At 36.2% G+C, this 12,097-nt stretch overlaps 1 protein-coding gene across 1 annotated transcript; it reads left to right on the forward strand.

Moving 5' to 3' along the window:
* The first annotated feature begins 1,513 nt into the window (after window positions 1-1,513).
* Window positions 1,514-4,082, forward strand: LOC143578300 (uncharacterized). Its single transcript, XM_077061923.1, has 3 exons — window positions 1,514-2,006; window positions 2,570-2,785; window positions 3,832-4,082. Exons 1-3 carry the CDS (start codon window positions 1,514-1,516, stop codon window positions 4,080-4,082), a joined length of 960 nt encoding a protein of 319 aa, XP_076918038.1.
* The last annotated feature ends 8,015 nt before the right edge of the window (window positions 4,083-12,097 follow it).

The raw sequence follows: 12,097 nt of genomic DNA on the forward strand, positions 1-12,097 counted from the left end.
AACCACTGCTACGACCGCCACCACGTGACTTCAATTGCCACCATAGCGACCACTATTGCAACTTTGATTCCCCATTATCTACTGTAACATTCGTCAATTTTGAACCGAAAATAATAACCAATCCGTTTATTTCTTCTTTCGTTTCCTTTATTCTTTGAATGTTTGGTGTTTATAAAACCGACTAATTAATATTTTTTATGTGGTTATTTATCGTTCACTTTATTAAGCGTCACCCGGTTTTAATTCGTTTATTTTATAAAATATTATAACTATCATTCATGTGCATAATTCACTCGTTAACTATGCTATGTCCTAACTTTGCTAACTAATCAAACACCAAGGATCATTTTGTAAGCTAATATATTTTTATCACATTCTATGGTAAACTCGGGTAATTGACAGCTAAAATTTAACAAATTCGTTTGTTAAATTGTCGGGTAATTGACAGCTAATCAGCGACAGAGGCACCCATTTTGTAACTCGCTGATGGACAAAGTCATAGCACGATATGGAGTTCACCACCGACTAGCAACACCATATCACCCTCAGACTAGTGGGCAAGTAGAAGTCTCAAATCGAAGGATTAAAAGGATTCTAGAAAGAACTATAGGAATTAATCACAATAGGGCAGAAAAATTAGTCTTTGACTATGGGACAGTCGAGATCTCAAATTCAAACGGCCAAAAGTTTAAAGTAAATGGACATCGATTAAAACCATATATCGATGAACCATTTGAAGAAATTTCGGAGGTAGTAACCCTCCAACTCCCTGAATAGGAAGCTAAGAAAACAAGGTCTAGCCAAGACCTTCACAAACTAGGCCTTGTAAATATGTTTTAAAAAAAATTATATTTAACCAAAAACAAGGGGGCGTGCTTAAGAAAGCACGGTGTCGTGCTTAAGAAAGCCCAAGTTAGAGTCTGCATGTTTTTCATGCACGTGTTTTGTGTTTACATTTGAATTGGTATTTGGTAGGGTTAGAGTCAGTCAATGTTGTCCTGGTTTTTAGGATAACGTTGCAAGTTGTTGAGTCAGTTGTTATCTCCTTTTTATGTGTTCCTGTAAGGCTATATATAGCCATTATGTTTTTCGAATAAGATCGTCAGAAAATTGAGTGAAATATCTAGATATACACTTGTGCATTACAAGTGGTATCAGAGCGAATCTGGTGAGTTATTAGCAAGAGAGAAGAGAGACGAAGCTGAAGAAGACTCCATGGCAGAAGAAACCTCAAACTTTCAAGTTCCCAGCGTTCCAAAGTTTGATGGTGACTATGAGCACTGGCGCATGGTAATGGAAACCCTCCTAAGATCGAAGGGGGTATTGGGAGGTGGTCGAAAGGGGGTTTCGTGAACCAGCAGCGGGTGAACAACTTACACCCACTCAAAGAACAACCCTGGAGGCGTCGAGAATCAAGGATCCTAAGGCGAGAAATTATCTATTCCAATCTATAGATAAACAGATCCTCAAAACCATTGCTCATAAGAATTCAGCAAAGCAGATATGGGATGCCATGCGAACAAAATACCAGGGAAATGCAAGAGTGAAAAGATCACAATTGCAGAGGTTACGAAGAGATTTCGAAACCCTAGAGATGAAAGAAGGAGAAACAATTACTGAATATCTCAGTAAAGTGAGGATTATAGCCAACAACATGACAAGCTGTGGTGAAGATATGGGAGAAGTGAAGGTAGTAGAAAAGATACTCAGATCCCTCACAAGTGACTTTAATTTTGTGGTGTGCACCATTGAAGAATCGAAGGACATCGATGAGCTTTCTATAGATGAACTACAAAGCTCGTTTCTTGTCCACGAACAAAAAGTTATGAGGAAAGGCAAAGAAGATCAAGTCTTAAAAACGGAGTATGAGGCGTTTAGCGGACGTGGAAGAGGACGAGGAAGGTCGTCAATGTCGAGGGGAAGAGGAAGGGGCCGTGGTGAATTTGATAAATCCACAATCGAATGTTATAAATGTCATCAAATGGGACATTTTAAAGGATATTCTCGTAATTATAGGATCTCTCGTAATTATAGGATCCTTATTTTTATTGTTTGTATTATAATATCATCTCCAATAATTAGAGGAGTAAAAAGAACGAGGAGTGTATTAGGTTTAGCTTTTTTTTATCATCAATTATTATTGATTGGAGTGGAATGAATGAAACATACAATAATCTGCTTCTTTCTTGAAACCAAACTTTGAAATGGCATCAGAGCAGGCCATGAATCCTAACATATGATCAACTAGTCTATCCATTCTTTCATTACCACAACCTACTATCATCAAATATATATATATAAATCAAAAATATCAAAAGCCCCAAAAGTGAAAACAAGAAGATGAGCATAACAAGGTGGGACAACAGGGAGCATTGTGATCACTGTGGAAGAGATGGCCAAAACAAGGAAGGATGTTTTAAAAGAATTGGCTATCCAAAGTGGTGGCCAGGGAAAGGGAAGCAAGACTCAATAAGACCAGAAGCCGGTTGTGGCGAGTCGGATCCGAATGTAAGTCCGCTACCTAACTTAAATTTTGAGCAATATCATGCTCTTTTGAGATATCTTGCAGAAAAAGAAAATAAAGAAGATGACTGGATTTTGGACTCGGGATGTACCGAGTACATAACTCAATATACCGAATGGCTCGATAAGAGAAGGGCTTCGACCAGTGAGCCACCGGTGTTAATACCAAATGGTGAATCTGTGCCCGTCACTGGTAAAGGGAATAGTCGTTTGCCAAACGGGATCATAATAAAAGATGTACTTCATGTTCCAAAGTTTAAATGTAATCTTTTATCCGTAAGCAAACTATCAAGAGAGCATCAATGCTCCATAACCTTTTATCCAGACTTTTGTTTTATGCAAGACTTGCGTTCGAGAGAATTGATTGGAGCAGGTAAATGTATAAGTGGATTGTATCGGATCAAGGCATGGCAGAGCGAAAGATGTGCAATGGTGGTTACTGTGGATGTGTGGCATAAGAGGCTAGGACACACCTCTAGCAGTAAACTTTCTCATCTTGATTTCGTTGAAAAGGCGTCCTTTAAAACTGAAGATTGTGATTCTTGTGCGAAAGCCAAACATACTAGATTACCTTTTCCCAAGAGCACCATCAAAACCAAAGAGTGTTTCGATTTAATACATTGTGACATTTGGGGGAGGTATAGAACTCCTTCACTTACCGGGAAGAGCTATTTTTTAACAATTGTGGATGATTATAGTTGATCCGTTTGGGTTTTTCTCTTGAAACATAAGTATGAGGCAAGCGATGCTCTAATGGGTTTTCACAAGATGGTAAAAACTCAATTTGGCAAAATGATTAAAAGGATACGCTGTGACAACGGGGGAGAATTCACTTCAAGTCGCATGCATGATTTTTATGTTGAACAAGGCATAATACTTGAGACCACTTGTCCTCACACACCACAACAAAATGGTGTCATGGAACGGAAGCACATGCATTTACTTGAAACCGCGCGAGCCCTTCGTATAGAGGAAAATCTTCCAAAAAGGTTTTGGGGAGAATGTGTCTTGACAGCAGCTTACATAATCAATCGTCTTCCTTCTAAACCCATAGACAACAAAACTCCATTTGAAATATTGTTTGAACAAAATCCCGAATACGAGCACATGAGGTTATTTGGGTGTCTTGCTTATTATCGAATCACTGATACAAAGGGTGATAAATTCGAATGGAGAGGGAGTCCGGGGGTATTCCTAGGGTACCCACCGGGAACAAAGTGATACAAAATATTCGACATGATCAACAACAAAATAGTTGTTTCAAGGGATGTGAAGTTTGTTGAAGAGGTGTTCCCTTTTTGAATTTAGATCGAATTGATAAACTTGAGAATGAAAAGCTTTTTAGCTTTCCTCCTTGGTACTATGAAGAAGTCGCAAGAGAAGAATCAACATATGGGCCGAACCTACAAAGCCCATATGAAAATCCACACGTTGAAAATGTCAATATATCAAATGAAACAAATGAATTTGATTCCCACATGGAGCAAGAAAATGGCACACATGATGAAGAACAAATTGAAACTGTGGTGAATGTTGAGGAACCAGAACCAAGTAGATAACAAAGAATTAAGACACGACCTAAACGACTCGATGATTTTCACGTGAATCTGCCACAATCCATCAATCACAGCGCACCTGCTTCTAATCAAGAACCTTTGAACACCACAACACATCCATTAGCCCATTACATTTCCTATAAAAAAATTTCAAACTCACACAAAGAAATTTTAACGGCTATTAATACACATAATGAGCCGAAGTCATTTCACGAGGCTATGCAAGATGAAAATTGGAAGCTAGCCATGAAAGAAGAAATCCGGGCTCTTGAAAAAAACAAGACATGGACCTTGGAAACATTGTCGGATGGAAAATGAACAATCGACTCCAAATGGGTATACAAACTTAAATACAAACCGAATGGTGAAATCGAAAGATATAAAGCTCGTCTTGTGGCAAAGGGTTACACCCAAATGGAAGGTGTTGACTTTCATGATACGTTTTCTCCCGTCGCTAAGTTAGTTACTGTTCGCACCTTGCTTGCGGTCGCCGTTAAGAAAGAATGGTTGATCCATCAACTCGACGTTAACAACGCGTTTTTACACGGTGACCTAGATGAAGAAGTTTATATGAAGCTCCCACAAGGTTTTTCAAAAAAGGGGGAAACTCGCGTTTGTCGACTTCGTAAGTCCCTTTACGGTTTGAAACAAGCTTCCCGGAATTGGTACCACAAGTTTACCGCTTCTGCCACTGGTTACAAGCAATCTCATGCGGATCATTCTCTGTTCACTTTCGGGGATGGAGCTACCTTCGTGGCCATTCTTATTTATGTAGATGACGTAATTATAACGGGAAATAATGCTACTAAAATTCAAGAAACAAAGCAATATCTCGATGAAAAATTCAGCATCAAGAACCTTGGTTCGCTCAAGTATTTCTTGGGAACCGAAGTAGCCCGCACCACAGATGGATTAGTTTTGAGCCAGCGCAAATACACATTAGATTTTCTTGAAGATAGTGGCATGCTCGGCTGTCGACCGAGTTCTTTTCCCATGGAACAAGGGTTGAAGCTTGGTCAATGTGAAGAAAGCCCTAAAGTTGATGCGCAACAATATCGAAGCCTCATTAGTAGGCTTTTATATTTACAAGCTACACGACCGGATATCGCGTACGCCGTCAACTTGTTAAGCCAGTTTGTTTCTGATCCAAGAGAAGATCATTTGACAGCTGCCAATAGGATCTTACGCTACCTCAAGTCTAGTCCCGGTCAGGGTATTCTTTTACCAAAACTTGGTGGTTTAAATCTTTCTGCCTTTTGTGATGCTGATTGGCTTGGTTGCGAACTTACAAGACGTTCACGAACTGGTTATGTACTACTTCTCGGTGGAGCACATATTTCTTGGAAAACAAAAAAGCAATCGGTGGTTTCTTGTTCTTCAGCTGAAGCTGAGTATCGCTCTATGGCCACTACCGTTAGCGAGGTTCTTTGGATGCGATGGCTCCTCACCGACCTACAAGCCACGCCTCTCTTTTGTGATAATTTGGCAGTTAAGCACATTGCCAATAACCCCGTTTCCCACGAAAGAACGAAACACGTTGAGATGGATTGCTACTTCGTTCGAGAACGAGTCGAATCCCACGATGTTTTACCGCTGCATATCAATACAAAGCAACAAATCGCTGATTTATTTACAAAGCCTTTGGGAGCCCAACGTCTTCAAACTCTACTTTGCAAGTTGGGCGTTCGTGACCTACACGCTCCAACTTGAGGGGGAGTAAAGGATATTCTCGTAATTATAGGATCTCTCGTAATTATAGGATCCTTATTTTTATTGTTTGTATTATAATATCATCTCCATAATTAGAGGAGAAAAAAGAAAGAGGAGTGTATTAGGTTTAGCTTTTTTTATCATCAATTATTATTGATTGGAGTGGAATGAATGAAACATACAATCTGCTTCTTTCTTGAAACCAAACTTTGAAACATTTTGCATACGAATGTGGAAGAGGAGAAAGGTCAGCAAATTACACCGAATTTGAATAAGGAGAAGATTTGCTTCTTATGACCCAAGTTGAGACTTTAAAGGAACCAAAGCATGGGATCTGGTTCCTAGATTCTGCGTGCTTGAATCACATGACGGGATCAAAGGAGTGGTTCATTAACCTGGATGAAAGTTTCAAACACAACGTGAAGTTAGGGAATGACCTAAGACTTGATGTTGTCGGAGTTGGAGATATACGTTTGGAAGTAGAAGGAATAACTCAGATCATAACTAAGGTATACTATGTTCCTGAGCTTACTTCAAGTTTATTAAGCTTAGGTCAACTTCAAGAAAAGGACTTGACCATAGTAATTAAGCAAGGTCTGTGTAAGATATTCCATCCACAACGAGGATTGATAGTTTCCTCAAGAATGACCCGCAACAGAATGTTTATGTTGCATGCAATTATGAAGCCCGTGTCTAACAGTTGCTTGAAGGTTGGAGAGGATAATAATGGTCAAGTTTGGCACAAAAGGCTTGGGCATCTTAGCAACAAGTCCGTCAGGTCTATGCAATACAAACAAATGGTGAAAGGAATTCCGTTGGTGGATGAGCAAAGTAAAGAATGTGAAGTTTGTCAACTTGGAAAACAACAACGCGAACCTATTCCAAAACAAAGCAACTGGAGAGCAACAAGCAGGCTAATGTTGTTGCACACGGATCTTTGCGGACCCATTTATCCACCATCCCCAAGCGGGAAGAGGTACGTAATGGTTATCATAGATGATTATTCAAGAAAGGGTTGGGTGTATTTTTTAACAAAGAAAAATGAAGCCTTGGAGATTTTTAAGCGCTTTAAATGTATGGTAGAAAATGAAACTGGTGTTACCATAAAAGAATTAAGAAGTAATCGAGGTGGGGAATTTACTTCAAAAGCTTTTAACGAGTTTTGTGAAGTGAATGGGATAAAAAGGCAGTTAATCGCTGCCTACACTCCACAACAAAATGGAGTGGCAGAAAGGCGTAACAAAACATTAATGAATATGGCTAGATGCCTTTTGATTGAAAAAAACATGCCTAAGTGGTTTTGGTCGGAAGCAACCAATTAGGCATGTCATATTCTAAATCGATGTGCTACAACAACACTAAAAGACAAAGTTCCAGAAGAAGTCTGGTCAGAATGCAAACCAAATGTGTATTATTTCAAAATCTTTGGATGCATTGGGTATGTTCTCATTCCAGCACAACTAAGGTCTAAGTTAGATAACAGAAGTCATAAGTGTATCTACTTAGGTGTTAGCACCGAGTCTAAAGCATATAGAATGTATGATCCAATTCAAAGGAAGATAGTGATCAGTAAGGATGTGGAGTTCTTTGAAAGTGATGAATGGGAGTGGAAAAGGACAGAATTTGGTTCAAATGAATTGGTGATTCCCGATGAAGAAGAGATGCAAGATGAAACTAGCAGTCAAGATTTAGATGAAAATTAAGGAGAAGCTATCACTCAAAATTTCCCAGAGAACACAAATGAACCCGGCTCGAGCAACAACACAAGTCCGCAAATGCTTAGCAAAGATACCCCACCACAAAAGGAGGTTGGTGAAACCTCAAGAAGAAAAAGATCCACACCAGTTTGGATGCAAGACTATCAAACTGGAGAAGAGTTATCAGATGATGAAACAAACTTTCTAATGTTTATTTCCCTTGGAGATCCCACTACATTTGAAGAAGCAATCAAAGAAGAAAAATGGCGGAAAGCAATGGAATCTAAAATAGAATCCATTGAGAAAAATCAAACTTGGCAATTAGTTGAAGCACCAAAGGGAACAAAGGCAATTGGAGTCAAATGGGTTTACAAAACGAAGTTGAATGAGAAAGGAAAAGTTGACAAACACAAAGCTAGATTGGTGGTTAAAGGGTACCCTCAACGTAAGGGAATCGATTACGATGAGGTATATGCCCCGGTAGCCCCTAACGGGGGTCCGGGGGCAGCGCCCCTGGCAGCGGGGTTCTAGGGGCGGCAGCCCCTAGCGGGGTCCAAGGGGCAGAGCCCCTGGCTGGGGTTAAGTTGCCAGGTCAGCTTGGAAAAAAATTTATTTTCATTAACTGTCTTAACACATTTTCCATTAACATTTTGAATTATTTTCTAAGTTGGGCTTGACATTTGTGGGCTTAGTTAGATCAGGCCCAACTGAACTGGATGGCCGAAAACCCAAGGCAGAGAACCTTGATTTGACCGAGAACCTGTTCTGGCCGAGATCGCTGACCAAGAACCTGTTCTGGCCAAGATCGCTGTCCGAGAACCTGTTCTGGCCGATAACCCGTGTTTTCGGCCGAGAACCCTGACCGAGAACACATAAACCGAGAACCCTTGTTGACTGCCTGTTTGACCGAGAACCATAAGGTTTGACCAAGGATTCTCGCATTTGGCCGAAAACCCCCAGTTCAGCTAATCTTCCTATCTTACGTTTCCATCTTGCCTAGTATCATGTTCTATGGTTCAAATTATGAAATTTTCATCCTTTATAATCATCATTCATACCCGTTTTACACCCATTACTATCACGGCTTCAAGATCTATCCCGTTTTAGGCATAAAGCTTAGACCTTTATATGTTTAAAACATTCTAGGTTAGATCTAGGGTTCATCTTTGAGCCGTATACTATCATAAGACCATTAGGTTCATTTTAATCTCCAAGTTTGCATTTTTATGAGACATCTAGATCCAATCTACTCTAGGGTCAAGTTTCATGGCCATTCGTTCATAAAACGTAACCTTTAAGATTAAGAACATACCTTTAATATGCTCCACAAACTACAGTTAAGGCTAGTACGAAGTCTTGGCCTTGTTAGCTTGCTTGTATATCAACGATTTAATCGAAATAGGCTTGCTTGATTTTACTTGACCTTCTTTCTCTCTCTCGGCCGCAAATGGAAAGGGTTTGTGTGTGTTATGGAGGTGTAGGGGATATTATGGATAAGATGGATGGAAATGGAAAGATTTAGGGTTTAAGGGGTATTTATACTCCCTTAAGCCCATGGACCTAAGGCCCATCTTTCCTTTTTAGTCCATGCTTAATTCCATTTAATTAGCCTACTTATCTTACCCTTTTACCATTTTACTATTTATTTATTAACTCAAGTAAACTTTTCCGTCAGAACGAGTCAATATTCATCATTATTATTATTCGAAATTTGGGATGTTACACTGTCGTCTCAACACCTATTTGGTATATACTAAATAATAAAAAACACATAAATTAATAATAATACCTACACACACACACACACAAGGACATTTTCAAGAGAAAACTCATAAAAAGTGGGGAACTAAGGAACTCTTCATTTTACATGGAAAAAATAAAAAAAAAATCATTTTTAATGTAAAAAACACATTTTTACATAATCATTTTAGAGATTTTTACATATAAATACATGTAGAACCGTTTAAAAAAATAATAAATTTTCAGTTTCAAAAACCTAAATTTTTTTTACATTTTAAATTGGAATGCCATCTATATGTATTTATAAGCAAAAATTATATAAAAAAAATTATGATAAAAATAATATTTTATATGTGAAATCGAGGTTTATATTATTTTTTTACATGTAAAATGAGGAGTTCTCCTATTCCTCACTTTTTTTAGTTTCCTTTTGAACCTGCACACACACACACACACACACACACACACACACACACACACACACACACATATATATGGTAAGGATACTAAGAGAACTATTTGAAAATTGAGAATTTTGATACCATTTTAGACCACTAAAAAGCCCTTTAAAAAATTATTTAAAATAATTATAAAACAAAAAAGTACAAAAATTTTTAAAAAGTAAAAAACAAAATTCTTATATTTCATACCCGTTTCATAAAAAAAGCCTTCGTATTATACACATGTGTATAATTTTATTTAATCTCTAGTTACGTAATGTACACATATGTACATTATCATTTACCTTAAATTGTACATATGTATATAAAAAACATATATTATACATATATGTATAATTTAGCTATACCGAGACGTTTTTTTATGAAACCGGATGATAAATAAGAATTTAGGTTTTTTTTTTTTACTTTTTTCATTTTTGCTTTTTCTTTTGTTTTATGATTTTTTTTATTTTTGGGTTTTTTGTTGTCAAAAATGGTTCTTATAGTTCTCAATTTTCAAATATACATATTCTAATAATTGTGACACATGTCAGTTTATGATTAAACTTCACAACTTTTTTCCTTTCAAATCTTAATTGACCATAATATATGTCCATATTCAATTTTCTTTTATATTTTATTTTATATATATTATATTTATACATTTTTATACATGTTTATAAAAATAAATAATAACATATTATTTTACTATATATTTCAAAATATTTGGTTAAATCCAAAAATTAACAATATGGTATTGGAAAGAATATGTAATTTAAAATGTTATCATTAACATATTTACTATGTATATTGTTCAAGATTATAGAGAAAAACAAAACTCGAACATACTTTCATTTTACAAAATAATTTTTGTAATTATTAAATCATAAATCTATGCTTAAAAGTCGATCTTTTTAAAATCAGTCCATTTACCTATTATTATTATTATTGTTATTATTGTAAATTGTCATATAAGTTTATAAATTATAAATATATACTTTAAATCTATCAATTTATTCTTTCAGTTAATTTAGTAAACTATATATTTTTTGGTTAATTTAGTAAATATATACCGATCACTTTCATATATAACAAAGTTGATCATATTTAATTTCTTGATTTTTTGTTATCAAGGATTGTTTCTGGTTTCGTGGAACTTATATTTGGTTTTACAGTAAAAAATTGGTAAATAGATTGTTTTGTACAAACTTTCAAAATTTGTTATGGGTCAAAAATGAGAAATCTGAGTATTTTCAAATGTTTTAGAATGAAAATAGATTTATCGTTAAATTTGTTACGGGTTCAAAGTGTTGACATTAAAATGTCAAATAGATGAAAGTTAGAATTTTAAATATGATTTGGGTTTCGAAATTATTTTCGATGACATTTTTGGAAAAACTCAAAAGGTTCAGGATTTGGTAAATTGATAATTTTTTCCTTGACTGGTAAAATTTGAGAATAGATAGTGAACACTTGCGACATGCCACCCCAGACCTATCAATAAATGTAATGCTCCTTCAATATTTAGACTGAATGGTCAGAACTACTATTGTATGACTATTGTACAAGAAGTGTTCTTCCTGAGTTCTTTCAATCATACACATATGATAGATAATGAAAGTTTCAATAAAAGAAGCGTTCTCGGGTACGTTTTTGCACGTACATTTTTTTATTAAGTTCATTTAAAAAAATCATTTTATGATATGAACAAAATCAATTTATATACACGTAGTATAGATACAAGTATAGATGTAATACAATTTTTCGTACTCCTTATGTAATTTTTTAAAATTTGGATAATCCGTGTGTGGCCCATTACGTTCCTTTGAATGACCCATGGGTTTTGTATGACAATATGTCCCGATATTTATTTTGCTAACCCTAAATCTATCTTTCACGTTTCGTTAATCAACGTTCTAAGCCTCAGACGTCTCGCCATTTGAATCACACAATTCAACCTTCTGGCTCTTCAATTTCTTCACAAAATTTCCATCAATCTTCAACAAATATGATCTTAATAATCTTTCCTGGGATGCATGGAATAAAGTTAGGATGAATATTAGTCAAGGATCGAATAGGTCGTGTTAGGGAAGCGTAGAAATAATTATTTATCATCTGTTTCTTTATGAGTTGGTTCAGGACATTAGCAAGTAAGCTGACGTGGACAAGCAAGTGAGAAAACAATTAAAAAGGTATTAATATGGGAACCTAAGCCAATGTTAAAACAAAGTAAGTTGATTAGAATTTGAGCCACCATTAAAGTTAGCATTGAATCGATTGTATGCACAAGAACAGTATACAAATGAACTCTATTGCTTTAAATATGACAATGGTTATCAACATCTTGCATTTTTTTTCTTATCACATGAATGTTTAGATGAAACTCCAAAAATGTTTCGAACTTTTTTTATTTTTTCTCATATTGTGTCAT

This window comes from Bidens hawaiensis, unplaced genomic scaffold (assembly GCF_021521415.1).
Source record: "Bidens hawaiensis isolate Kalapana, Puna unplaced genomic scaffold, B.hawaiensis_p1.1 tig00029123_1, whole genome shotgun sequence".
In the NCBI taxonomy this organism is placed as follows: Eukaryota; Viridiplantae; Streptophyta; class Magnoliopsida; order Asterales; family Asteraceae; genus Bidens; species Bidens hawaiensis.

Coding starts and splice junctions, on each gene's coding strand:
- LOC143578300 (XM_077061923.1), top strand. CDS start 1,514: ATGCGAACAAAATACCAGGGAAATGCAAGAGTGAAAAGATCACAATTG. Junction 2,007..2,569: donor ACATTTTAAAGGATATTCTC/GTAATTATAGGA, acceptor GATATCTTGCAG/AAAAAGAAAATAAAGAAGAT. Junction 2,786..3,831: donor TCATGTTCCAAAGTTTAAAT/GTAATCTTTTAT, acceptor TTTTGAATTTAG/ATCGAATTGATAAACTTGAG.